Consider the following 24,344-nt stretch of genomic DNA (forward strand, 5'->3'; position numbering starts at 1 on the left):
TCGGGGGGACGTGTCGAGAGTGCGAGGACAATTTCGCGAAGGAGATTAGATTTCGGAGAGTGCGCCGCAGCGGACCCTCTCAGGTCCACGCGAGTTGTCACTGTTCTGCGTTCGTTGCAAGCGTCCCGACCAGCCCAGTTCACAATCCACGAGCTTGGTCCGGCCTGCTACTCGCGCTCTACATTTGACGATTCCAGCCAGTAGCGTGAGCCGTTCACTGTCGCGAAGCTATACGTGTAATGCGCCTTTGATTTGGGTCCTTCTGCTGAGTCGCGTTTACATCTTCGCTGGAAGGAGGTTGTCATTGCTGTCGTCACCATGGCTGCTTCTTTCGGCACGGCTCGGAAATGGTCGCTGGGCTGCTCTCCTGTCATTCAGCGCTTGACTTTGAGCATTTTGCTGCTTACCACGCTCTTCCTTACTCTGTCGTCGCTTGCCAGTCGCGAGATTGTTACGTCATTCACAGCAGGAAGGAAGCTGTCGCGGACTACTCCGATACCTGTATACCCCTTTCCCGAAGCGTCACATCTCATCATTGTCGCGTGCCACGCTATTTGGCACGGATATGCTGGCGAGCACCCCGGAGAATCAGCCACCGAATGGTATATGGAATTTCTATGCAAGTTGTTGGACGCGTTACTGACTTCCTGTTATATGAACAGGAACCTAAAACCGTTTCAACAAGATCAGCAAATCACGTTTATCAATCACATACAACTAGGGCTTAATGCAGCAATAGTTGATGAAGAGTCACTGCTGGTGTTTTCCGGCGGCCAAACGAGCAGGAAATCCGGGCCAATAAGTGAGGCGCAGAGTTACTACGTAAGCGACAAGTGAAGTCTTCAGCATCGACGACAAGTCTCTAACCTCCAGCAGAACCTAGCGAATGCGCGAAAAATGATTGAAACCGATTCAAATGTATCTCTGCGTGTAACTACAGAGGAATTTGCAAAGGATAGTTTCGAGAACTTGCTGTTTTCGATTTGCAGGTGAGAGGAGAGCGCGTCTATCCAAGGGGTTTCGACAGATGACTAACGACCGCTAGATTTCACGAATTTACGGGCCAGTATCCGGATCGTATAACGTTTGTTACTCATGAATTCAAACGTGAGAGAATACAAGGATTGCATCGAGCCGCTATTAGATTTCCCTTGCACAAGTATGTGTTGACTTGCTCTTCATTTTACTAGTCATCTTCGACGCTAACATTCATCAAGGTTCAGACTTATTGGAAGAGACGCGCCTGGTGAAGATTCCCCTACTGGAGAAGAGTATCTGAATGCCCTTGAACCGTTTACACGGGATCCGTACGGCTGCTTCGACGAGACTCTAGTGTCGAAGAGAAAATCCAGGAACCCGTTCCTGCGTCATGACTCCTACTTTGATAGTGTAAGAGCACTGAGATCACTGAGCCCCCAAAACATGACTAACAGTCTTCCTAGTGCCCAGAATTGCGCGGACTACTTGCATTTTGTTCACAGGCTGGAGCTTTCTATTTGGGCGACCTTCCCTGGGACAATCACACTGCCAGCCAATTACCCGCTACCGCATAAATTGTTGGATGCCATCTGTGTATTTTTTTGTAATCTTGTTGTGTTCATTTGATTTTGAGGAGTTGGCCTAATGCAATCGCATAGTTAGAACAGGGGATACTGTATATATTATATCGCTTTCTTATCATATATGTACAACAGCAGGAACAGGTCGCGTCAATATAGTGCTTATTAGTCCTGTCGCTTGCGGCTTAACTTTGGGTATAATCGGCCGGCATGGTGATTGAAGGACGACTTCGAAACAATTGTGCGTTTCTACAGCGAGCGTGACTGTTAGCTCCACACAGCTCTCTATCACCAGCAAACGAATACCAAGACATACACCCGAGTCATAACAGCGCTGCATACGGACCTCCAAGTCCGAGCACTCGACCGCGTTCAGCTTTGTTCCGGCCCAGCAGTTGAACAACTCCGACATCAGGACTGCGCACTCATTGCTCGCCTTTGAGGTCTCGTACGGCCGGGTGAGCTTGAGGTGAGTTATCCGGCTAGTTGGCGGGGGACGACGTAGTGAGCCACTCATTTTGTGTGGATTGTGTGAACGTGATAACGCGGGTGGGTGGAGGTGTGGTTGAATTCGTCGGATGAAAACGAAATTAGGATCCCCGGCGAGATGGCGCAGAGACACACGTGACCTCAACTACAACACATCGACGGACAGCCAAATTGCAAATATCAGTGCTGTGCCAAAACTACTTCAAACCATCTGGCCAGGATGACAGTACTAAATAGTATGTCAAGGTGAAACAGCCCATGCTAGATAGATGGCGTAACATTCAATTCAAATTTTACATAGTCATCATCAACCTCACATCCAACCTCAAACACCGTTTTGATCTGTTGACGTAAACTAGCAATGATACATGAGCAGATAGCAGTTACAAATGGACATTACCATATTGTAACTCATGAAGCCGTCATTTTAACCAATGATAACGGTATGCGTACTTATATCTCGCCCAATTCGTGATCAAAGATCAGCTCCCGCGCCCCGGTACGCGTGTTGTCCTTCTTGCCCCATGGCAGCATCGACATGATGCTTGGCATATGCACCAAGTGCTTTCGGACGCGACGAGTGTATATAGCCATGCAAATGACGCCGACAATGACAGAGTTGGCACTCAGCGCAGCCGGCACCCAGAACATATCGGCCTTATCAAAAACGATTGTTGAGGCGAAGGACAGCAGCTCGAAGAAGTTCTGGAAGGAGGACTCGACCGAGGAGAACACGGAGCGCACTTCAGCCTCGACGTTTTCTTGAATGAGGATCTCAGCGCAGAGATCAAAACCCCACAGACCAACACGGGACAGAACGACGCCAAGAACAACGACGAATGCGGTGGCGGAGCCAAAGATGCCGAAAGTAGCATTGCCGTTGTGGAAGCCCTCACCGCCTAAGCCAGTCGACTTGTAAATAGCGACTGCGGCAACGACGCAGCAGACTGCCTGCCAATGGATAAGCCACAAACCGGCACGAACAGGACCAACTCTGTTCATGAGAAGAGGTGCAATCCAGGTCGCGGCGAGCTCGAACACCACCGATCCAGTGCGCAGAATACCGACAACAAAGGGCCCGTAACCCAAAGCAAGCAAATATGTGACGAATTGACCGCCGAAGTTGAGGACAGTGAAGTAAAGGACGGCGAGACCGAGCGATGGCAGGAACATTTCGTGATGAGTGTAGATGTGGAGCGGGCTTCCCAGAGTCTTGACATCTTGCGTGGGAACGGTATCAGACGGGATATTCTCGTCATCTTCCGAAAGTGGCGCGTAGGTTGTATCGAAGTCTTCGGCTTCTGCCGAGCCACGGCTTGCGAGTGCAGGGACGAAGCTATACACTCTGGCGATGGTGAAGTACTCAATGAACACGGAGATCGAGTTGACGGCGATCAGGGTGATGACCGAACCAAGCAAGGTGACACCGACAAGAAGCGAAATAAATAGAGGCCCCGCCATTTTGCAGAAAAGATCAATTCGGCGCATAGACGAGTTGAGCTGCTGCAGATCTTGCGTGTCTGATCCGGCAATGACTACAACCCAGTCTCGTTCGACAGCGACAGTATTAAGAATCGACGCCAGCTTCTCCACGCACGCAAACAACGAGAGAAGGCTGATAAATAGGGCCTGCAGCCAAAACGGTTTTGTGGGACTTCCAATGTGGAGAACGATCATGAGCAGGAGAAGGACACATGACACCACGACGGCGCCCCGCTGGAAGATGATGGAGCGGCGGACGACAACGAGACGGTTCGTGACATCAACCTGCTTGCCGACGGTGGGTGCCAAGGTGATGGCGGCAATTGCGCGGAAAAGAGCATAAACGGAGGAGGGGAGAAGGGTGCCGGGGAAGATGGCGGCGAGGAAGAGCACGGCGGAGTACTCGAAGATGCGAGAGTTGAAGGCCGAGAGAAAGTGGGAGGTATAAATCCGCACGAGGACGTTGGCGTCGACGGTCATGGTGGAGGGTGATTGCTATCAGGACCAGAGGCAGGGCACTGATTCGCGGTGAGGAGCGCAAAAACAAGCATGACTCTCTCTGTATTTGGTTATTTGCGAGAACCTTGCGGGCATCTCTCGATCGATAAGAACTCCTGGGGTTTAGGTTCCGGCTCGACCAGTCGTGGCAGTAAGTTTGAGCACGGGCTCGGCGTGGCTGCCAGTCTGCAGACCCTGCCCCTGGACAGTCGAGGTCACGACTCACAACAAGTCACATTTTGAGTTTGTCCTCTGTGACCTGCAGGTCACGGATCACGGCTTGACGCACTCAACGATGCAGCCACATCACATGCCGCATCGAGCTTGCAATTTCCCCAGCGTGTTATGGCAGTCTAGAAGCCCGCGTGCCTCCGTACCGCGCTGCGGCCGGGAGTATGCTGCCAGACAGAGCTGCTGCTGCCGTAAGACGCGCCCGCCGGGTGTAATCCGCTGAGCTACCCATGGACGGCGCGGAGGGAGCGATGCCCGGGGCCCGGCATAGACGCGACGGCGCAAGCGGGTTGCGGCACAAGCGGCGCCGCACGCGAGGGATGTGCCACGTGAGGCGAAGCACGGCTGCAGCGTGCAGCACAAAGCCCTGGCGGCTGCGCGCCAGCACGCTGCTGCAAGCCATCGCCCGCGCCGCCCGCACAGCGACGACCTCCACGCCGACTGCTCCTCTGGACTCGCGCTGTACTCCCCTAACTTCTGTCTTCTCCCTTTCGCGTCGCCTGCCCCCTTCCCGCTCAGCCCGTTTCAGATCACCTCCTCCACTCCGCCTCCGTCGGCCACACACTATGCGACCATCCGGGATGCTCGCGCCGGTCGTGGCGGCCGCCTCACTCTTCCTGTTCTCGACTCCCGCGTCCGCTTTCTACCTCCCTGGCGTCGCGCCCACAGACTACGAGCAGAATGATCCCGTGCCATTGCTCGTCAACCGGCTTACGCCTGCAATGGACCCCGGCGACCTCCAGCTAAAGAGCGTGTTGTCCTACGACTGTGAGTGGCGCGTCGCTGATTTGCAGTCGTGCGCTCCCGCTAACCGCCCCTTTAGACTACCATCCTGCATTCCATTTCTGTCGCCCTCAGAATGGTACGTCGATCTTGCCTGCGTCGCGCCTGCGCAAATTCTGACAGCGTCTCCGCAGGTCCCGAAAAGCAGCCCGAATCGCTCGGCTCGATTCTCTTCGGCGACCGCATCTTCAACTCGCCTTTTGATCTGCGCATGCTCAAGAACGAGTCCTGCAAGATGCTCTGCACGCAGAACTTCGAGCCCCGCGCCGCAAAGTTCGTGAATCGACGCATCCGCCACGACTACGCCATTAATTGGCTCATTGACGGTCTGCCCGCCGCGCGTGTCAAGTACGACGAGACCACAAACACACAGTTCTACTCTGTCGGCTTCGAACTCGGTACCATCGAGTTGGACAAGAATCCTTATCTCAGCAATCACTATGACATCATTGTTGAGTATCATGAGACCCGCGCGGGCAAGTTCCGCGTCGTCGGTGTGGTCGTGCAGCCTTCGTCCAAGAAGACCGCTCTCGACATGTCTGGCGCGGTCAAGACTTGCGATGTCCCTGACAAGCTCATGCTCAGCGGAGACACCAACACTGTTGTCGTATTCACGTACTCTGTTTTCTGGACGCCTTCCGCGACTCCCTGGGCAACTAGATGGGATAAATATCTCCATGTATACGACCCACGCATTCACTGGTTCTCTCTCATCAACTCTTCTATCATTGTTATTTTCCTCACTGCCATGGTTGCTATGATTCTCCTTCGCGCCTTGCACAAAGACATCAATCGCTATAATCAACTTGATCTCAATGAGGACGTTCAGGAAGACTCTGGCTGGAAGCTCATCCACGGTGACGTGTTCAGGACTCCAAAGTTTCCCTTGGCCCTCTCCGTCTTTATTGGCAGCGGTGCTCAGCTATTTGTCATGGTCGGATTCACTATTTTTTTTGCTCTTCTTGGCTTCCTCTCTCCGTCCAGCCGTGGCTCTCTGGCAACAGTTGTTATAGTTCTGTACACTCTCTTTGGTTTTATCGGTGGCTATGTCTCCTCTAGACTCTACAAGAGCTACGGCGGCCAGAACTGGAAGGCCAATGTCGCTCTCACGCCTCTCGTTGTTCCCGGATTTGTCTTTGGAACGTTCGTTTTCCTTAATTTCTTTCTAATCGCGTCCGAGTCGTCTGGAGCTGTTCCGGTTGGCACCATGATCGCTCTTATTGTCATCTGGTTCGTCATCTCCGTGCCGCTCTCCGCGGCCGGATCTTACCTCGGCTTCAAGGCTCCGGCTGTCGACCCCCCTCTGCGGACGAACGTCATCCCTCGTCAGATCCCTGACCAGCCACTGTATCTTCGTTTGCCAATCAGTCTCTTGCTTGCGGGTATTCTTCCTTTCGGTGCCATCTTCGTCGAGCTCTACTTCATCTTGAACTCGATTTGGTTCCACAAAGTCTATTACATGTTTGGCTTCCTGTTTGTCTGCTACGCCATCATGATCATTACCTGCGCCACCGTCACCGTGCTCATGGTTTACTTCCTCCTCTGCGCCGAGAACTACCACTGGCAATGGCGCAGTGTGTTTACCTCCGGCGCATGCTCCGTGTTTGTCTTCCTAAATGCAATGCTCTACTGGATTTCGAAGCTCCAGCTCTCCAGCTTTGTCGGTGGCGTTCTTTACTTTGGTTACAGTCTTTTGATTGCAATTCTAGTCTTTGTGTTGACCGGCACCATTGGTTTCACGGCAAGCTTCTTCTTTGTGCGGAAGATCTACGCCTCAATCAAGATCGACTAACCATCAAGACTTCGGTTGCTTCAAGCTATTTTCTGTAAAAAGGAAATCTTGTGAACTACTGCTGGACCGATAACAGCACTAACAACTCTATCATCATCGGCGGCGGTGAAGAACGTGGAGTGCACGAGGTTAGAACCGGCGCACTCCCAAGATTGTATAGGAAGGATATGCATGTGAGATAGGTTAACTTGTTTGTAATATTATTTTGCCTTACTATTAGTATCGATAAAGCAACTCTACATCGCTTGATAATGTGCAGATTCATAAGAAAACTTTTTATTACACGTACAATCTGTACGTAATATACATGACGCGCGTCTAATAAATGCGGAAAGCCGGGCCCATAGAGCTCTTAATGACAAGCGAGCCGACATTCTGCCAGTGCTTCTTCAACAGCGAGACCAAGAAGTTGGAAGCAATCATGATCTGAGTGACGAGCTGGTCCTCGTCCATGGCCACATTGCCGACAGCGACAGCCAAGCAAAGAACCTTCTTCAACTGGAACTTGATGGTAGACCGGACCTCTGTGATCTTGCCGTAGAGATCGTCAGTGTGCGAGACGGGAGTGGGGAACTTGCCAGCCTTAGAGAGCTGAGGACCCAAAAGACGGGGAACCTGCTTGATCAAGACCTCAGAAGCAACAAAAGCATTGTACTTCTTGGCGAGCTTCTTGATAAGCTTCTTGTTCTTGTTGAGCTTCTTCAAGTCGTCGACCGACATAGCGTCAATACCGATATGCTTCGCGCGGTCGACATCGTGGGCATCACCGAAGACGCAGATAGTCATGTTGGGACGGGGAACCTGGGGGAGCTTGACGGTGCCGGAGAAACGCTTGTCACTGTTAAAGTTGTTAGTCAATATCCCCGTACGCACAGTCATTTGTCGTCGTACCGCTGGGTGTCGTAGTTCTTCAGGCCAACCTGGAGCTCGACGGTCTCCAAGAAGTTGCGCTTCTTCGTGTTCTCGGAGTAGTCCAACAGCTCCTTCACGCTGCCGCGGACGCCAGCAACAGTAATTTTGCTCATAGTGAATCAAATAAATCAGGTATCCGTCTCCCAAGCGACTTGTCGTTTGGTAATTCCGTATATTGTTGAACGGTGTGGTGGACGGTGGAGAACAAAGCTGCGGCGTCGCGAAGATTTCAAGATTCCCAGCCAGCAGGGCGTTGAGAAGTGAACTCTAATTCAGCAGTCACGCAGTAGTCATTCCAAAAGCCCTAGCGTGCATAGCCCTAACAGGTACAAGGCCCCTAAGGTACATCTCCCGTACAGGGCACGTGCCGTGCGGCGCACGGCCTTGGTAGACGCGTTGTTGTGGCAATTGCGATGAACTAGAGGCTTCACCCGGGGATCTCACTTCGACGTGTCTTCAGGGCAGTGTACTTGCCGTGAGAGCTGTCTGGCCTTTGCTTCAATTCACCTCCCGTTACCCCTGCATACACTGCGCCTATTGCCGGACGTGCTGTCAACGTCGTCGCTCTACAATCTGATTCAATTAGGATAGGACACGTCGTCTCGATCCTCGCCCGCGCTCACGATGTCCATTCGAGGTACTGCTTCACGGCAGTTCCATTCCATGCCAATTTCAATATCGTCTCGACCCTCATCAGCAGCAACAAACGATCCCTCGCCTCTCGCCGCTATTCGACAACAGACGAACAAAATCGAGCACATAATAGATCAGTACGCGTCTCTAGCGGCGCCAATCAACCCATACCTCCCCGCCATCGGCCGGTTCTTTATCGTCGCAACATTCCTCGAAGATACACTCCGAATTGTTTCGCAATGGTCAGACCAGGTGTTTTACTTACACAGCTTTCGGCACATCCCCCGGTTCATTGTCGTTGTCTTCCTCATTTGTAACATCATTGCGATGTCGGCCGGCTCATATCTCGTCATTGCGAGGAAGTATACGACATATGCTGTTCTCGCATTGATCTTTGTCGTCATTTCCCAAGCATTGTTCTACGGCCTTATTTTTGAACTCAAATTTTTCCTCCGCAATCTGTCCGTTATCGGAGGCCTATTGTTGGTGCTCAGTAGTTCGCTTGCGCGCCCAAAAATCGCTTTCGCGGGACTGCCCAGCGTCGAGGAAAAGGACAGACAGATGTACTTTCAGCTGGCAGGGCGAATCTTGCTTGTTCTGCTGTTTCTCAATTTTATTGTTACTGGCGGCTGGTCGTTCTCGCGCGTTTGCGTCAGTTTGATCGGATTTGTCGCGTGCACCATGGTCGCTGTTGGATTCAAGACTCGGCTTAGCGCAATGCTGCTAACTGTCATTCTCAGTCTATTCAATGTCATCATCAACCACTATTGGACCGTAAGTGCGCTTTGGATCAGCGATATATGTGAAGCTGCATTGACTTATGACGACGTATAGTATTCTGGAAACCACCCAAATCGCGACTTTTTAAAATATGAGGTAAGCGACTCCATTTATTTATGATTGATTGGCTCGCTGATTGACATCTGTAGTTCTTCCAAACGCTATCCATCGTTGGAGGTTTACTACTAGTTGTAAACACCGGAGCTGGCAAGTTAAGTATTGACGAGAAGAAAAAGGTTTGTCTGTTCTGATTATTACCACTTTTTCAGAGCCGAGAATGCTGATCTTCTTCTAGATATATTAAACTAGCTTGTCATCGCTTACATCAGGAAGAGCTTATGAAGAGTTTCGCATATGATACATTAATACCTTTATAGGTTGTATGTAGCTGCGCATCGTGTAAATAATATGAGAATGGTAGCTAGCTGTAAAGTCTGATTTACAGTATCTATTCCATCATGCGTATAAGAGAGTTTCTCATAAAGCAATCTGCAAGGGCGATCGTCGTCTTGTGGGGCAGGATTCGTTCAAGGCGATTACGCGTTGAACTGTAAAATTGAGTTTACGGCCCCGGAAAATTGCTATCGAGCGGCGGCTGGCGGATCAGTCAAGCTCACGCAGCGACCAGAGATAACTCAGTGCTTCGCAAGAACTGTTCGTACGCCGACCGAGCGAGTACGCTCACCGCGCATTTCGGTTACCTTCGACGCCATCTCCGTGTCTCTAGAGCGTACGTGTATCCGATTGCGGTGAATGGCGGGGGTCGTGGCCGCAGCGTCCTCCACGGTTGCGGAGAGACCCGCGTCAACCTCCCGCATCGGTTCATCGAAGCTCGAACAGCGCAGAGTATTATCGCATAAGGGCATCTATCTCACGATATCCGTGGTTGTTTTACTGGCGCTTACTGTCGGCGCTATATTTTACTCGTTTTTGATGCTACAGTTGGACAGCAAGGGATGTCGTAAAATATTTATGTTGCCGTCTTATGCGCGAATTCAGAGTTTCGACGGATCATACACTCAATTCGCGGAGAAGTACTCGTTATACTTATATAGAGAGCAAAAGCTTGATTTAACATTAGAGGTATGATCTAAGTGTACTTGCTGCTCCGCTGCCGGTGAAACTGATCAATATGTGCAGCCAAACGGAGTCCCGGTACTATTCATCCCTGGAAATGCGGGAAGCTACAAGCAAGTACGGTCAATTGCTGCTGAAGCGGCGCATCAGTATTACGATACAGTAGCGCGAAAAGCGTCTTTTGGTGATCTAGGCTCGCGCAATCTCGATTTCTTCACGGCAGACTTCAACGAGGACTTTACTGCGTTCCACGGTCACACATTGCTCGACCAAGCGGAATACCTGAACGACGCTATCGAGTTTATCTTGTCGCTATATGCCAGCGAGTCGTCCAGCTATCGCGCCGGTAGCGATGCGCCGCTTCCGAGATCAGTGATTCTTGTCGGTCACTCGATGGGAGGCATTGTGGCGCGCACAATGCTTACCCTTCCGAATTACCGGCCCGATTCCGTAAACACAATCATCACGCTATCGACACCGCATGCTGTCCCACCTGCTACGTTCGATTGGGATATCGTTAAGATCTACGAAAAGATAAACAGATACTGGCGCGAGTCATTTTCGGATAAGTTGGTCGGTCGCAATCCATTGGCCTCTGTGTCGCTAATATCAATTGCTGGCGGAAAACTCGATGTCGTCGTGCCGTCCGACTACTCAAGCATTTCATCGCTGATGCCGTCTACTAACGGCTTCACCGTCTTCACGTCAACAATTCCGGAGGTCTGGACTTCTATGGATCACTTGGCGATTGTCTGGTGCGACCAGTGCCGGAAAGCTATCGCGAAGGCGCTGCTGACGGTCGTCGATATTCGGGAACCTACGCAGACAAAGTATCTGACTACTAGGCTTCAGATATTCCGGAATATCTTTTTGACAGGACTCGAAAGCTCCGCTGAGAAATCGGCTCCGTTTTCTCTGGTTCATGACACGTTGCTTAAAGTCCCAGACTCACAAACGGTGTTTGCAGATCGGAATAGGCGAGTGATTTTGCGCGGTCTTGGCAAGTCGACGCAGCCATGGGCATATTTGATCCCAATTCCAAAGGACGGGAATGGCGAAACTTTTTTCAGCATTCTGACCGATCAGAAACTGGAACTGGAAGGCAAAGATCAACGACTGGATATATTCCTCTGTGAGCAAAATCTGAACAGCATGGAGACTAATCAGCGGAAGTACACGAATGTGATGGATTTATCCCAAAAGAACGCTCCATCGCTCAGTTTCCCCTGCACAAATTCGGCTTCAGATAAAGTCTTGCTACCGGCTTCTACGAAATCTACGACATTCCCGTATGAAGGAGACTCTTTTGCGTACTTGCAATACAAGTTGGAAGAGTTGTCAAGATTCGACTACATTGCTATCGTGGATTCATACACTTCTCCGGAACCGGGGTTCGTTTTGGCTGAGATTATTGACAAGAAGGGCAGCAACTTTGAGATCCGACCAACAATTAGCGGTATGTGGACAATATTGTTTTCTGAAGCAACGGTTTTACTAATTGTCTAGACATTTTTCAAGGAGGGACTTATCTTAAGATTCCCGAGAAAGCTAGCGGATTCGTGGAAGTTAAGCTTAAGGATGTATCGAGCTCGTTGATGTCATATCGGCTATCTCTGTCGTCTAAAGAATGCGGTACGTAGTACCATTGAGTTTCGTCTTGACTTCATGATCTAATTTGATTAGGCCATCCTCCGATTTTTGCCCCACTGATTCGACAGTTTATCAACGATCCATACGAATCGAAGTATTTTCCTAACGTGAGGAACGTCGAGATTAGTTTTCACGGATTAGCGCCATTCGTCCCTTACACCTACATGCCTGGACGAGAGGATGACAGAGATTTGCGACTTCAGATCTGGTTAGATCCAACGTGCGATGCGCCCCAAGAGCTACGAGTGTCCGTGGACTTGTTTGGAAGTCTAGGAAACCTGGTTGTGAGATATCGGACGGCTGTTGCAGCGCTGCCTGTGGCAGTAGTCGCTATGATCTTGTTCATACAGTTCAATATCTATGATGCAGAAGGTAAATGGTTAAGTTGATTACCAGAACTTTGCCTGAAGACTAATCACGTATTAGGTGTATTTATTACGTTTGGATCCGCGCTGGAGATCTTCATTGGACGAGCGTTGCCGATTTTGATAACCGCGTCGGTTTTGCTTTCTTTCGCGCTTTACTATCTCACACCTGCGTCAACATTGTCATTTATTGAGCCAGCCGACCAACTTACTACTTCATACCGAAGTGAAAATGCGGCATATCGATATATCCGGCATAATAACTTCTTTCTGGGTGTGGTGGACAGTAAAATGGCATATCTTGGACCAATGTTTTTTACGATGGCGACGGGAATGTGCACCGCGGTGTACTATATTTCATTATCGTTGTTATTGACGATGGCGAAGTTATTAGATTGGATCCAAGAGTTCGATTTTTCGCACAGCAGAGCGCGATCACGATTGTCATTGGTTTCAAGAGCTACGAGAGTGATTCGAGAAAATATGTTCGTGTAGAGTCGATTATCATTTATTGATATCCAATGAGGCTAACCAGATTAACAGGAATTCGCCATTGGTTCGGTCACTCACGTCGTCCATGAAGGAGTTATTCGTCGTCACGTATGCGTCGGTTGCGACATTCAATTCGTCGATATTGAGCGGTAGCAGACGTCTGCTCACAACATCTATCCTTCTTATCTCCGTTCTTGCATATGTCCCGTATCAGTTTGCATATGTTGTGGGTTTCGTCGTGCATATCAGTACTTGTGTCAAGTCATTGCGAAGGCACAGCCAACAGGTACGTGTCTAGGATATTTTAAGGCAGTTGACCACTTGATTCTAACTCTTGCAGATTGTACAAGGTGGGCAGTACAGTCAAAATTTTATTAACTTTGCCATTTCGGTTCTGATGATAATGATATGGTTATTGCCTATCAATATTCCTCTTCTCGTCGTGTGGATTCACAATCTGTCCGTGCATTGGAACACACCTTTTTCATCGCATCACAATCTTCTTTCTATTGTTCCTATCATTTTTCTGGTAGAGCGATTAACTGCAGGTAAAATGCTTCCTCGCAACACTGGGCGCGCACAGATGGTCAGCAAGATATTATTGGTCTATTGGATCATATATGCTTGTCTTAACGGTATTCTGAATGCGTACTGGTTGCATCATATTTTCAATTGTTTTGCTCTGTGGCTGCTTATCATGTATGTCAATGATAATGGCACATCAGGCGTGCATTTCCGGCGGTACTTCGTCGGAAAAATGGACAAGCGGCCATGAAACAAGCGATTGAGACAGCACCGGATTAGCATTGTGAGCATACTAATCGTCATCATCTCTTACCATCATCATAGAAAAGAGAACAAAATCTATGTTAACATCATGTTAATGAATGCATTCGGTTGTGTTGCTTTCATGTCTTTATTTCGGTTCATGTATTATAATTAGTGTTTTGAGTATATGATACAGGAAAAGCAGTGGCTTTAATTCGATGGGTATTTGGAGGAGGGGTAATATGTTTTACAGTTCTAAAGGATGCAATATGCACAAGGCGGAGAAGGGCCGCTACTCTATTGGATCGGTCTTGACCAGGGATATCGCCTTCACGATGATTGATTCGTTCGAGTTGCTGCCGTAGTCTTTCACAAGTCGGCTCACAGAAACAACACTCAAGCCTTTTAATAGTTTCTGAGCTGAGTTGTTCCATATCATTTGCTTCACGGTTGCCCCTTCTTCTGGCGGCGTGACAAGCGTGAACATGAGTGCGCGGTCGGACATGAGAAACGTTCTCTGAGCCGCCGTCGTCATCGGCCAGCGCGCAGCCAGCACGCCGAGAGTGTCGGCGCTGTATCCAGCGCATGCGCCTTCTAGCTCGCGAATGTGTCGCACGCCGGGCTTGGTTTTCTCATGCTTGCACTGCACGAGCACTGGGGACGGCTTCGCCGCGAGTGAGATGGTGCCGCGGAGGTCGATCCCGTTGTCGCCAGTGCCGCCGCAACGCTCTAGTGACATGCGCGCAAACTTCAGCGCATCAAGCACGGCGTACTCGTAGCATGTTCCGACGTAATAGGTCGATGACGTTGAAAGGTTGGTTTGGCGAGCATAGATGAGGAACGAGGCGAGCGAGTCGTGGAACTTGGACGAGCTCGTTGCGTACGGCTGGAGCGACCTTTGAAACGCCGCGTGATTTAGTAGTAAGAACGATCTGAATTTCAGCACATTCATGAACATCTACCGACTGAGTCTTGAAGAACGTGGGCTAAATTGAGGATCACTATGGGGCCGCGAGAGCCCGGGGTATTCACGGTAGCGTTTAAGCCGCGCGCCGACAGCTCGGGCCTGTGCCAATCCGGATTCATAGCTCGACCTCGTCTGCTCAGGGCCTACTTCCCTGGCCGCGTGTCAACGGGAATCGTATACATATTCGCTCGTTAGTATAAAGTAAGTCTATTGACACGGATTATGGCGAGCGCGGCAAAATGAAAGACTGGTGACTGACGCATGCGTGTCTAGATCACATCGACAGTGAGATAACATTAAGTAAACCACGCAGCCATTTCATGATTCCAGCAGCACAATGGCGACTCTGAGCAATAACAAGCTAGAAGACTGGGAAATTGCGAAGTATTGGGAGATCTTCTCCGGACTTAACCCTATCAATGGACTGCTATCCGGCGAGCGTGCCGCAACGGTGCTGAAGAACTCGAATCTCGAGGATAGACAATTGGAGAAGATTTGGGATCTCGCAGGTATGGCAAGTCAAGCAGGAGATTGGATCTTAATATGCTAATGGAAATGTATGTATTGTAGATGTTGACGGCGATGGCAATCTGGATTTCGAGGAGTTCTGCGTCGCAATGAGACTCATCTTCGACCTGATCAACGGGGTAAGTGCATGGAATAACTGCTCAATCCACCAAGAAAGTGACCTGATTGTATCATAGCGCTATAAAGATGTGCCCAACACGCTACCTGACTGGCTCATTCCATCGTCCAAAGCGCATCTCGTTCAAGCCAACCAAGCGATCACTACCGGTGGTCCGTCTATTGACCGGACCGTCGATGATTTCGACGATTTCGACGACTCTCCATCCGGGTTGTCGTCTGACTTTGATTGGTACATGTCGCCGAGAGATAGGAGTAGCTACGAGGCCGTATACACAGCGAACGCAGATCGTCGTGGCCAAATCACATGTGAGTGACTGATTCAGAGGGATGGTGACCGGATACGCAGGACTGACATGTACGATGATTTAGTCGACTCTTTAACAGAGCTGTATGGTACAATCAATGTCCCGGAAACCGACGTGATTTCTGCATGGTGAGTCTCCGATTCTACTACTTGACACTCCTGGATACTGATGCATCCTACTGTGAAGGAACCTTATCAACCCCCGAGCCGACCGCACCATCGGGAGAGATCAGACACTTGCCTTTCTGCATATCCTGAATAATCGCAACAGGGGTGTTCGCGTTCCCCGCAACGTCCCTGCTTCACTCCGGGCGACTTTCGACAAGACCGACAAAATTGACTACGACCTGTCCAAACCCGCGGCGCGCGCGAGCACTGCAATTGACAAGAGCACTGCAACAGGCCGAAAATCCGCGTTTGCAGAGTCGTACCTCGATAGGCTTGGTATATCTAACGGACGTACGGGGTACACGCCGTCTGGCACGGACTTCTCGTCTACGAAGGACACGGATTGGGAGGAAGTTCGGCTCCGAAGGAAACTAACAGAACTCGAAGCGCAGCTGGAGAAAGCAAATTCCGCTGCGCAGCGCCGCAAGGAAGATGCTCGAATGGTTGCGGATAATTCCAAGATTGCGTTGGTGCGCAGCCAGCTGGAGCAGTTGTACGATTACAAACGCCGTCAGCTGCGAAAGCTTCGCTCAGGAGAGGCACAGGAAGAAGGACCTGGTGGATCTGATCTCCAGAGCATGAAGCAGGAAATCGAAACTTTGAAACAGCAAGTGGACATGCTTGAGGACTACTGCAACAGAAAACAAAACGATCTGAACAGATTGTATTCTGACATTGAGAAAGAGCGAAGCTAGAAGTTGAGCTGCATATTTTCATAGCACTTCTGTACGTTTGTTTTTTTGTAATCGCTGTATGTTTCATTTTGTATGACTAACTTTTTCCTGTTCTTTTTGGCGTAGCAGCGATCTGAATTGACTGGACTTCTATGTAGTTTGACAAGCCAAGGTCTACTGTGTCTGTGCTTGACTTCTTGTATAATTGAAACCCATTGGGTTATTTACAGTCGTGATTGAAGACCTTTTATGAAATTCCCGTGTAACCAGTCAGTAACCGGTCACGTTGTTGGTGATTTGCTATTCCCTACCGATCAGCCCGCCGTGCTTGGCTCCGTCTCGCTTCATGCTAGTTCCGCAGAAATTCGGTGTACTTCCGAGTACAGCAGCAGCCATAAAGATGCAACTATTCACATGTTTCATATCTAACGACCGATGATAAGAACAAAAAGAACACAAACTCCATGTAACGATCAGGCGTATCAATCTACAGACTCTGGTGCAGGTGAATCTGAAACTACATCTGTCACTGCATCGGCAGCTGATCCTTCCTTTGCCGCGGTCTCTGGTGATATCGGATGTCGGCATATTGGGCACGAGTCTGAAATACCCAGCCAGTGCTTGATGCATGTAGGATGGAAAAAGTGCTTGCACGGCAACAGACACACCGTATCCGATAGCTCGTATTGTTCCTTGCAGATCACGCACTCGCTTGTATGCTTGAGTAGGTCGGGATGATCTTTGATTTCCAGGTTTGGAAGTGCAGATATGTCGTTTTCTGCGGCTGGAGGCGGTGCGTTGTTTGTTTGCGCTTGCTCCATCAGCTGCGAAACGATTTGGTCAAGTTGCCGGTCCGACATGACGTAATCGTTGACGTTACCCGTCATATTGAATATGCGACCCATAAGATTTGTAACAATATCATTGGGGACAGCTCGGTTCGCAGTGCCAATGCCCCCTTCTCCTGGTGTGGCGCCTGGCTGTTCAAGGCCAATGCTGGCAAATGTCTGTTGAAGGAAGCTAGAGGTAGTGAAATAGATATTAGAGATTGAACTGAGATGAGCAAGGTAGGTGGAGTCGGCTTACTTGGAGAGTTGCTCCATAGGTGTAGCCTCGCTATCATCTCCTGCCTGACCAGCTGCTCGGGGCGTGAATGAAAAACTTAATGCGTTTTGGGCTGGATTACTCGTATTGCTGTTGCCCGCTAACCGTGTACTTGGGCTTTGCGTCGTCCCGTCGGGCGCAGCGCTGACGCTTGATGCATGTAATTGTCTGTTGTCATGCACAATGTTTGACAGCATCTGCACCATGTCCATAACTTCCTGCGTGTGCCGACGCTCGCGATCGTTCCTCTGGCGTCCACCGTAGTAAAAGTCAGGTAGATAGTCTTGTTCGTCGCCGTAGTCATCATGCTCGTCTCCGTAGTCGTCCTCCTCCTCATCTCCGAAGTCCACGTTCGGATAATCATCTTCTATCTGGAGACACATTGCTGTTAGTTAATGACATTTTCAAAACCAGATAGGTGTACAATATCATGAAGTGCATACTATTTCACAGAAGTCTGAATGGCACCGAGGACACAAAACTGGAAACTCCGTGTTCGGGACGGCTTCGAAGTGACTATAGCAGCCGTGACACATGAAAGGAACGGCACCTTCCAGAGGGGCTGTGGTTGTCGTTACCGGCCGCGTACTAGTTGGCACTGGTGGCGCAGATTCGCGTTCATGCGCAACCGAATCCCAAACTCCGGCTGTCGACTCGAGGTTCTGATCGGCATCGTCCTCCGAGTCAAGATCGATCAAGTGTTGGCTGCTGCTACTCGATTGTGGTCGCGTATGGTCGTTACGCTCCATTGTAAATATATCCGAGTATTGTAGATGCGGAAGCTGAGGAATTGTGTCGCGCGACAGGCTCTCGCTTTCATGCGCACGGCCACAAACGGATGTACGAGGTAAATGTGGCGTTGATTCGGTCTGCGAGTGCACTCGTGCAGTACGCACGCGCAATTATTTGAAGCAACTTGTCCAAACCACAGACCGGGTGGATGGCTGGCGATGACCTTATCGAAAATTGAGCGCGCTGTTGAGCACTCGTGAAGCGTACAGATTCGAGGAAGTCGTGGGAATTGTGAAGTGAGAACTAGCCCTGGCCCAATTTGTGGGGACGCCGCAGCCAACTGGACGACTAATCAGCTCTCCGCTTGCCGAAGACGACGGTATCCAACACAAACAGGCGCAGCAACTAGTTCTTCTAAAGTCCTAGTTATCCATCAGCTTTTCATCTTTGGCAACCTAAATACTGATAGAGATTTCCTATATGTTTTTTCAACAATGTCCTAGACACTTTTACAGCCAACATAGGCAGTCCAGATCTCACTGCTGATTTCACAAACAGAACATTGATTATTTACCATTCGTCTCCGCTTCACAAATCACTATACCGATCATATGTAATGCACCTTACAAAATGCGTTAGCCCTCAGCTAAGACGAGCACATTATTGGTGGTAGGAAAAAGCGCACATACAAAGAAACAACAGAAACCCACTCCAAGATACTCCGAAACCGGGGCAAAGCAAAACAAGCGGTTAAACAAACGAAAACAGCCAGGCACAAACTGTGCGACAGCTACAACAAAAAAACTCGGTTTTATTGTTCCTGGATTTACCGCCTCTTTCTGCTGAGAAGTGTACCCAGGACAATACTGCCAGCCGCGACGGCGCCCCCTATGATAGCCAGTCCTACGAGGCCATCTTATTACATGTTAGTATGCTGATTAACACCAAATGAAGGTGATCACAAAGAAACAAATAAAAAAAATGTACCTTTAGCAACACGATCGTCGATCAGCTTATTTAAGCTGCGCGCTTGCATATTGTTCGGCTCTCTACTGAGCAGTAGGTCGTTATAACGCCGAGCTTCAGCATAATTGCTAAGCTTGTAATTGCCCAAAGCGAGATAATATAAGCATTCTCGTCTGCGTTCGGGTGCGTCACGGAATATCTCTGGATCATGATCAGGCTACTGAACATATGTGGTCATGAGCGACTACAGTACAACTGCACTCACCAGCCAACAGACGAATGCCGAGAGCCTGTTCTTCTCGTCTAGTGCTCTTGACTAGTCCCCACGCGAAATTGAATTTCGTCTGAATGGAGACAAATGGTTCCTCTTTGACATACTGTGTCCGCAGTACATCGAGCTCGTCACGCGTCAGTGATCTGGAACAGCATTAACATTATTGTCTCGAACAGATTCTGTACGAATCAAGCACGTACACTTCCGCATCAGCAGCATCTGCGAAAATTGTCAGTAACTATACATCAATAAATAGCTACCAGAAGAAATACATACAAGGAAGACTGTCGGAGCTCATGATTGGAGTCGTCGTCTGTGGCGGATTGTCGAAGCACGCTCTTGAGGAGTGTATGAGTAGTCGAGAGAGAGGTTTTACCGCAACGATAATTTCGGTCTCTTGATCAATGGCTGAAATGAGGACACGAATAAATATTCTTGGGCGGGTGTGTTATGGAGTGCGTGTACGGAGAGTGGCTCAGCAAGATGGGGATGACGAATTGGTTCTGCTCTGCCGAGAGCAAGTTGCGTCTGTGAAAGTCGGAGCGAACTGCACGCCTGGTTCTGAACCATTGCGAGCAAGCAAATGACGTAGCGCCAGACCACGACGCGTCCCTTTCACGTCTCCCAATTCACGGCCACGGCCACCATGAAGTATCTGGAATAGCTTACGCCAGGCTCTATTGGAGCATGCAGCGAGAGCCACAGGCCCTCCTAAGTTAGGCGACCATAATGTCGATCTTGCCGATAGATAAGGCATCAGTACACCGTTTAACCTCAGGACAAGTTGTAATTGATTTACCCACCGCCGTCAAAGAGCTGCTGGAGAACTCACTGGACGCCAATGCGACTTCTATAGGTATGATATGGCGATTCATGCAGAGCGTTTGAACGAAGAGTGCTCACTTCATTATATGAGCAGAAGTGAGATTCAAGCACTACGGCACCGAGTCTATCGAAGTAGTCGACAACGGAGATGGTATTGACGAGGAGAACTTCGCTGGTATTGGTACTGCCATCCTCCCTCATTTTTATGCCAGCCGTCTTTAATGCTAATAAATATTTAGCATTGAAACACCATACCTCTAAAATACGGCAATTCTCCGATCTGGAACTCGTCGACACATATGGCTTTCGCGGCGAAGCGATAAGCTCGCTATGCGCGGTCAGCGCTTCGCTACAAATTACGACTTGCGCAAAGGACTCCCCAATGGCTACGAAGCTTGAATACAACTCCAATGGCATTATTCAATCGAAAACAAGAGCAGCCGGGAAAAAGGGTACGACTGTGACCATTTCAAAGCTGTTTGATGGAAAACTGCCGGTTCGACGCACCGAGCTTGTGAAGAATTGCAAACGGGAATTTGCAAAATGTGTTACATTACTGCAGGCATATGGTGTCATTAAGACCAGCGTCAAGATCATTTTATCAAACGTTTTGAGCAACAAGTAAGTGGTGTGTGCATTTTCTTGACGAGGTACTAAAATATTGACTGGAGAAACAGTAAAAAATCAATTTTGTTCTCAACTAACGGTAACACATCTGTTGAGCGTAACATCATCAATGTGTTTGGTGCCAAGCAATTCGCCGATATTTTGCCGTTTTCATTCGACCTTGAAGTATCACCAAGCCGGACATACCTCAAGGTTAAAAGCGACCTCGAGAAACCAGTGGTGAAAGTCAGTGGATTCATTTCGCAACCTATTCCTGGACGCGCGAGAAACAGTAGCGATCGGCAGTTTATATATGTGAATGAGCGGCCATGCAATACACCCAGTGTGGTACGATGCTTCAACGAATGCTATAGATCGTTCAATGTCACTCAATATCCATTTTTCGTTGCAAATTTCGAGATGCCTCATGGTACGTTTATGTTCGTCAGTGTGCGTACGAGTAGCATTGACTTTAATGCTGACACAGGAGCGGTCGATGTCAACGTCTCGCCGGATAAGAGAACTATTCTTATGCACAATGAAGAATCTATACTCGAAATGCTCAAGGTAGAGATTAAGTCTGAATATTTGTCTAATCTTGTGAATTTAACAACTCTTAGGATCGACTACTCAAATTTTTGGGCGAAAATTCGCAATCTGCAACACAGCGGCAAGCGACGTTATCGGATTCATCTTATGAGACGAGAACAAGCGAGCCTGAAATTTCTCATCATGAAAGTCAATTGTCCCAGACTGCTTTCCGCGGTTTAAGAGGATTGCGAGGGTTTAACGCAGCTACAGCCAATTCTTCTGATCGCCTAGACAGCAGCGAAGCTGAAAGTACAATGACAACGCACACTTTGCCGCGAAAGAGACAGACCGAAGAGGATATTTTGTTTCGCAGCAAGAGAGTAAAGACGACCGCAGCGACAACGAAAAGCAATCAGCCCAAATCTGAAATTTCTGTACCGTCTGGACGACGAGATATTTTAGCGACGAGATATCAGGATTCAATGCAGAGCGAAGTTACTGAGCCGAGTGAAAATCCATTATTTGAAGACATCGAGCCTGCTCCATATGATGATGGCGCGCTACAGACAGTTGAGCTTGACAGCGACTCTTCTGTTCGGGTTGTCTTTGATGGACTAGTACGGGCCGAAACGGAAGAAGTTTTAGACGACTCAAAATTGGAAGATACTGATTTGGTTGAAGAGGAACATGAAGAATCTAGTACCAAAATTCCTGATGAATACACTGATGAGGAAGTGGATTTTGTCGTCGAAAACGAAGCTGATGAAATCGGCAAGGCTAGGACCAAAATGGAAAGTGCCGACGACGGAAGGGATGAAAGTTACATAGAAGGCGACGAAGTGGAAAGCGAGTGCATCAAACAGCCAGCCAATCTGGATGAGTTGCCTGCTGGTCCGGACGACTCTCGAGATGATGTTAAGGAGATGACAACGCAATTTCCAATTCACGAAGCGTTTAGCCCAAACGACGCGACCAAGTTTTCTACGCATAGTTCATCAATGCAGCTTCATTCTAATATGGACGCTATTATGCAATCCAGGAAGTGGATCATACAGCAGGAAGCTGTTACAAAGGTTGAAAACCGTGCCGTTATACAGGCTCTGACAGTTGAAGTTGACGAAGGAGAGGAGCACCTACGAAGTCTCAATATATCGAAATCGGACTTTGCCAAGATGAAGATTATTGGACAGTTCAATCTCGGATTCATAATTGCTCTGCGCGCTGGGGAGAAGGATGATAATGAAGATCTGTTCATTATTGATCAACACGCTAGCGACGAAAAGTTCAACTTTGAGCGACTCGATCGCACAGCTATCATGAGTCGACAACCACTAGTAATGTAGGTGTTTCCATGCTTGATTAAGGAAGACAATACTGACACTGAGATATCAGACCGAAGGAACTTCCGCTTACGCCACTAGAAGAGTTACTGGTTATTTCTAATATAGAACTCTTCACCGCGAACGGTTTTTCGCTCAATGTCGACGAGCACGCCTCGCCAGGCAAACGGTGCGTTCTGACTGCGGTACCAGTGTTCATGTCCAAGGCACTCGGTTTAGATGACTTCATGGAGCTCTTGAACGTCGTGAACGAGGCCCCAGGCGTCTTTGTGCGATGCTCAAAAATACGGCAGCTACTTGCCATGAGGGCTTGCAGAAGTAGTGTTATGATAGGCACAGCGCTGCATCGGGAGAAAATGAGAAGTATCGTCGATGGTCTGGGAACGCTTGATAAGCCTTGGGTAAGTGTCGAGGTTTCAGCATGCGGAGACTTGTAAAGCTAATTGATATAGAATTGTCCTCATGGAAGGCCAACGATGAGACATATTGCAGATTTAGGCAAGTGGAAGAGTTGGGACGACGATATGCGGAATAAACTTGTAGAGTAGACAGGACTTTTGCATCAGGATGGTCATTTTTGTGTACTAATGAATGTTCAACCTCTAATTACATCATGTCCCACAAATAATTCGCAATAAAGTAGTTTGAGTACGACTTGTCGAGGTTGAGCGTATGAATGTCATTGCTTTGCTGTGACCATACAACTGCTCTTGAATATCCGCCAGCGTCGTCCGGCTCGAGGCTGATTCCTAAGGAGCGATACACTTTGAGTAGTAATCTGCATGATAGCAACGTCAGCATGTTCACGGCACTAACAACGACCTGCTGGAAACCTACACAGTCGAGTCTTGCTGCGCGCCGCTCTCTGTCTCCAGGACATCCTCGTTTCGCAGTTTGTTTAGCTCGTCGTTTAGCCTTGCCAGCGTTGCTTCGCTCGAATTATACGCCGATTCCAAATCATTGATATTTTTTGCCAATGCAAATTTTTGCCGGTCGAGCGCAAGCATGCGGCTTGTATGCTGTCTGCGTCGGGGAGAAGCCGGGGTGGACACCGCCGCCTTTGCTAGTTCGAGTCGCCGTGAGAGTGCTGAGGAGTGTCAGTGGTCGATTGTACGACAAGCAACCAAAACAACGTACATCGTAAAATATCCAGCTGCTGATCTCGCTCAAGATCGCGAGCAGCTTTAAGGATGCGGATATGGTCGCTGATGCGCGTGATGGCTTGCACGTCCGGAGCGATCTGGAAGTTCTCAGTCGTGGACGAGATCAACGACGCCAAGCTGTCCGTCTTGGTTTTTAATGCCATAGCTAATAAGAGCAAAATCAGACGCTTTAAGAAGCAGAGTTGCTAGAAGAGCAGCAGGAGCAAAGCAAAGGACGACATGTCCCGACATGAACGCGAATGAACTCTTGGTTTTGTTTACATCTGGGAAACTTTAAATGGCCGTTGGGAGGAAAGCAGCGACGCATCGTGCGGTCTCGTGCGTGTTGGGAGTTCTGCTGTTCAAGAACAACCTCGTGAGCTCCTCGAGCGTGCATGGCGCGTCGTCGGTTTTGACGCTGCCAGCGCACAGCAGCAGGCTATATCACGCCTACCGGCAAGCCGCAAAGCGCCGGAGCGACGGCGTGCACGGCTACAGTTGCTTTGTTTCTGAAAACTTGCTAGTAATCTTCCGCTGCACAATCCAGCCAAC

The 24,344-nt window shown here is 49.2% G+C and overlaps 13 protein-coding genes across 13 annotated transcripts; 6 read left to right on the forward strand and 7 right to left on the reverse strand.

The window, feature by feature from the left end:
* Nucleotides 1-9: 9 nt before the first annotated feature.
* Nucleotides 10-1,745, forward strand: V1518DRAFT_411382 (uncharacterized protein). The gene is made up of 6 exons (XM_066902831.1): nucleotides 10-602; nucleotides 663-822; nucleotides 877-989; nucleotides 1,046-1,159; nucleotides 1,218-1,389; nucleotides 1,443-1,745. Exons 1-6 carry the CDS (start codon nucleotides 319-321, stop codon nucleotides 1,551-1,553), a joined length of 954 nt encoding a protein of 317 aa, XP_066761059.1. The 5' UTR covers nucleotides 10-318; the 3' UTR covers nucleotides 1,554-1,745.
* Nucleotides 1,557-2,130, reverse strand: V1518DRAFT_411384 (uncharacterized protein). The gene is made up of 2 exons (XM_066902832.1): nucleotides 1,876-2,130; nucleotides 1,557-1,808 (listed from the first exon to the last, which is right to left on the reverse strand). The coding sequence occupies exons 1-2, from the start codon at nucleotides 2,074-2,076 to the stop codon at nucleotides 1,725-1,727; spliced, it is 285 nt and encodes a 94-aa protein (XP_066761060.1). The 5' UTR covers nucleotides 2,077-2,130; the 3' UTR covers nucleotides 1,557-1,724.
* A 118-nt stretch (nucleotides 2,131-2,248) lies between these two features.
* V1518DRAFT_411385 (Ferroporti-1) lies at nucleotides 2,249-4,093 on the reverse strand. Its single transcript, XM_066902833.1, has one exon. The coding sequence runs from the start codon at nucleotides 4,008-4,010 to the stop codon at nucleotides 2,502-2,504; it is 1,509 nt and encodes a 502-aa protein (XP_066761061.1). The 5' UTR covers nucleotides 4,011-4,093; the 3' UTR covers nucleotides 2,249-2,501.
* Nucleotides 4,094-4,663: 570 nt separating this feature from the next.
* On the forward strand, nucleotides 4,664-7,148 carry V1518DRAFT_411387 (uncharacterized protein). The gene is made up of 3 exons (XM_066902834.1): nucleotides 4,664-5,027; nucleotides 5,083-5,121; nucleotides 5,177-7,148. The coding sequence occupies exons 1-3, from the start codon at nucleotides 4,826-4,828 to the stop codon at nucleotides 6,832-6,834; spliced, it is 1,899 nt and encodes a 632-aa protein (XP_066761062.1). The 5' UTR covers nucleotides 4,664-4,825; the 3' UTR covers nucleotides 6,835-7,148.
* Nucleotides 7,017-7,985, reverse strand: V1518DRAFT_411391 (60S ribosomal protein uL1). Its single transcript, XM_066902835.1, has 2 exons — nucleotides 7,726-7,985; nucleotides 7,017-7,672 (listed from the first exon to the last, which is right to left on the reverse strand). The coding sequence occupies exons 1-2, from the start codon at nucleotides 7,857-7,859 to the stop codon at nucleotides 7,153-7,155; spliced, it is 654 nt and encodes a 217-aa protein (XP_066761063.1). The 5' UTR covers nucleotides 7,860-7,985; the 3' UTR covers nucleotides 7,017-7,152.
* A 164-nt stretch (nucleotides 7,986-8,149) lies between these two features.
* V1518DRAFT_411393 (SURF4 family-domain-containing protein) lies at nucleotides 8,150-9,632 on the forward strand. Its single transcript, XM_066902836.1, has 4 exons — nucleotides 8,150-9,153; nucleotides 9,214-9,255; nucleotides 9,309-9,395; nucleotides 9,455-9,632. Exons 1-4 carry the CDS (start codon nucleotides 8,371-8,373, stop codon nucleotides 9,461-9,463), a joined length of 921 nt encoding a protein of 306 aa, XP_066761064.1. The 5' UTR covers nucleotides 8,150-8,370; the 3' UTR covers nucleotides 9,464-9,632.
* A 143-nt stretch (nucleotides 9,633-9,775) lies between these two features.
* Nucleotides 9,776-13,816, forward strand: V1518DRAFT_411396 (PGAP1-like protein-domain-containing protein). Its single transcript, XM_066902837.1, has 7 exons — nucleotides 9,776-10,242; nucleotides 10,300-11,692; nucleotides 11,743-11,868; nucleotides 11,920-12,258; nucleotides 12,313-12,736; nucleotides 12,795-13,029; nucleotides 13,084-13,816. The coding sequence occupies exons 1-7, from the start codon at nucleotides 9,913-9,915 to the stop codon at nucleotides 13,516-13,518; spliced, it is 3,282 nt and encodes a 1,093-aa protein (XP_066761065.1). The 5' UTR covers nucleotides 9,776-9,912; the 3' UTR covers nucleotides 13,519-13,816.
* V1518DRAFT_425446 (uncharacterized protein) lies at nucleotides 13,804-14,463 on the reverse strand (the record flags this gene model as incomplete). Its single annotated transcript, XM_066905916.1, has 1 exon — nucleotides 13,804-14,463. The coding sequence occupies one exon, from the start codon at nucleotides 14,461-14,463 to the stop codon at nucleotides 13,804-13,806; it is 660 nt and encodes a 219-aa protein (XP_066761066.1).
* V1518DRAFT_411400 (actin cytoskeleton-regulatory complex protein END3-domain-containing protein) lies at nucleotides 14,433-16,633 on the forward strand. The gene is made up of 5 exons (XM_066902838.1): nucleotides 14,433-14,987; nucleotides 15,049-15,125; nucleotides 15,183-15,432; nucleotides 15,496-15,559; nucleotides 15,618-16,633. The coding sequence occupies exons 1-5, from the start codon at nucleotides 14,816-14,818 to the stop codon at nucleotides 16,291-16,293; spliced, it is 1,239 nt and encodes a 412-aa protein (XP_066761067.1). The 5' UTR covers nucleotides 14,433-14,815; the 3' UTR covers nucleotides 16,294-16,633.
* Nucleotides 16,634-16,754: 121 nt separating this feature from the next.
* V1518DRAFT_370905 (uncharacterized protein) lies at nucleotides 16,755-18,125 on the reverse strand (the record flags this gene model as incomplete). The annotated part of the gene is made up of 3 exons (XM_066901339.1): nucleotides 16,755-17,292; nucleotides 17,359-17,747; nucleotides 17,820-18,125. 3 exons carry the CDS (start codon nucleotides 18,123-18,125, stop codon nucleotides 16,755-16,757), a joined length of 1,233 nt encoding a protein of 410 aa, XP_066761068.1.
* A 430-nt stretch (nucleotides 18,126-18,555) lies between these two features.
* Nucleotides 18,556-20,051, reverse strand: V1518DRAFT_411409 (uncharacterized protein). Its single transcript, XM_066902839.1, has 5 exons — nucleotides 19,625-20,051; nucleotides 19,549-19,567; nucleotides 19,340-19,491; nucleotides 19,096-19,275; nucleotides 18,556-19,023 (listed from the first exon to the last, which is right to left on the reverse strand). Exons 1-5 carry the CDS (start codon nucleotides 19,644-19,646, stop codon nucleotides 18,935-18,937), a joined length of 462 nt encoding a protein of 153 aa, XP_066761069.1. The 5' UTR covers nucleotides 19,647-20,051; the 3' UTR covers nucleotides 18,556-18,934.
* V1518DRAFT_411410 (uncharacterized protein) lies at nucleotides 19,927-23,272 on the forward strand. Its single transcript, XM_066902840.1, has 8 exons — nucleotides 19,927-20,204; nucleotides 20,268-20,354; nucleotides 20,413-20,794; nucleotides 20,851-21,209; nucleotides 21,267-21,346; nucleotides 21,400-22,649; nucleotides 22,703-23,051; nucleotides 23,103-23,272. Exons 1-8 carry the CDS (start codon nucleotides 20,078-20,080, stop codon nucleotides 23,196-23,198), a joined length of 2,730 nt encoding a protein of 909 aa, XP_066761070.1. The 5' UTR covers nucleotides 19,927-20,077; the 3' UTR covers nucleotides 23,199-23,272.
* On the reverse strand, nucleotides 23,257-24,061 carry V1518DRAFT_390692 (Spc24 subunit of Ndc80-domain-containing protein; the record flags this gene model as incomplete). Its single annotated transcript, XM_066901756.1, has 3 exons — nucleotides 23,788-24,061; nucleotides 23,488-23,737; nucleotides 23,257-23,461 (listed from the first exon to the last, which is right to left on the reverse strand). Exons 1-3 carry the CDS (start codon nucleotides 23,954-23,956, stop codon nucleotides 23,257-23,259), a joined length of 624 nt encoding a protein of 207 aa, XP_066761071.1. The 5' UTR covers nucleotides 23,957-24,061.
* Nucleotides 24,062-24,344: the final 283 nt, after the last annotated feature.

Source organism: Limtongia smithiae, assembly GCF_038497785.1.
Source record: "Limtongia smithiae strain NRRL Y-17922 unplaced genomic scaffold V1518scaffold_2, whole genome shotgun sequence".
Taxonomy (NCBI): domain Eukaryota; kingdom Fungi; phylum Ascomycota; class Lipomycetes; order Lipomycetales; family Lipomycetaceae; genus Limtongia; species Limtongia smithiae.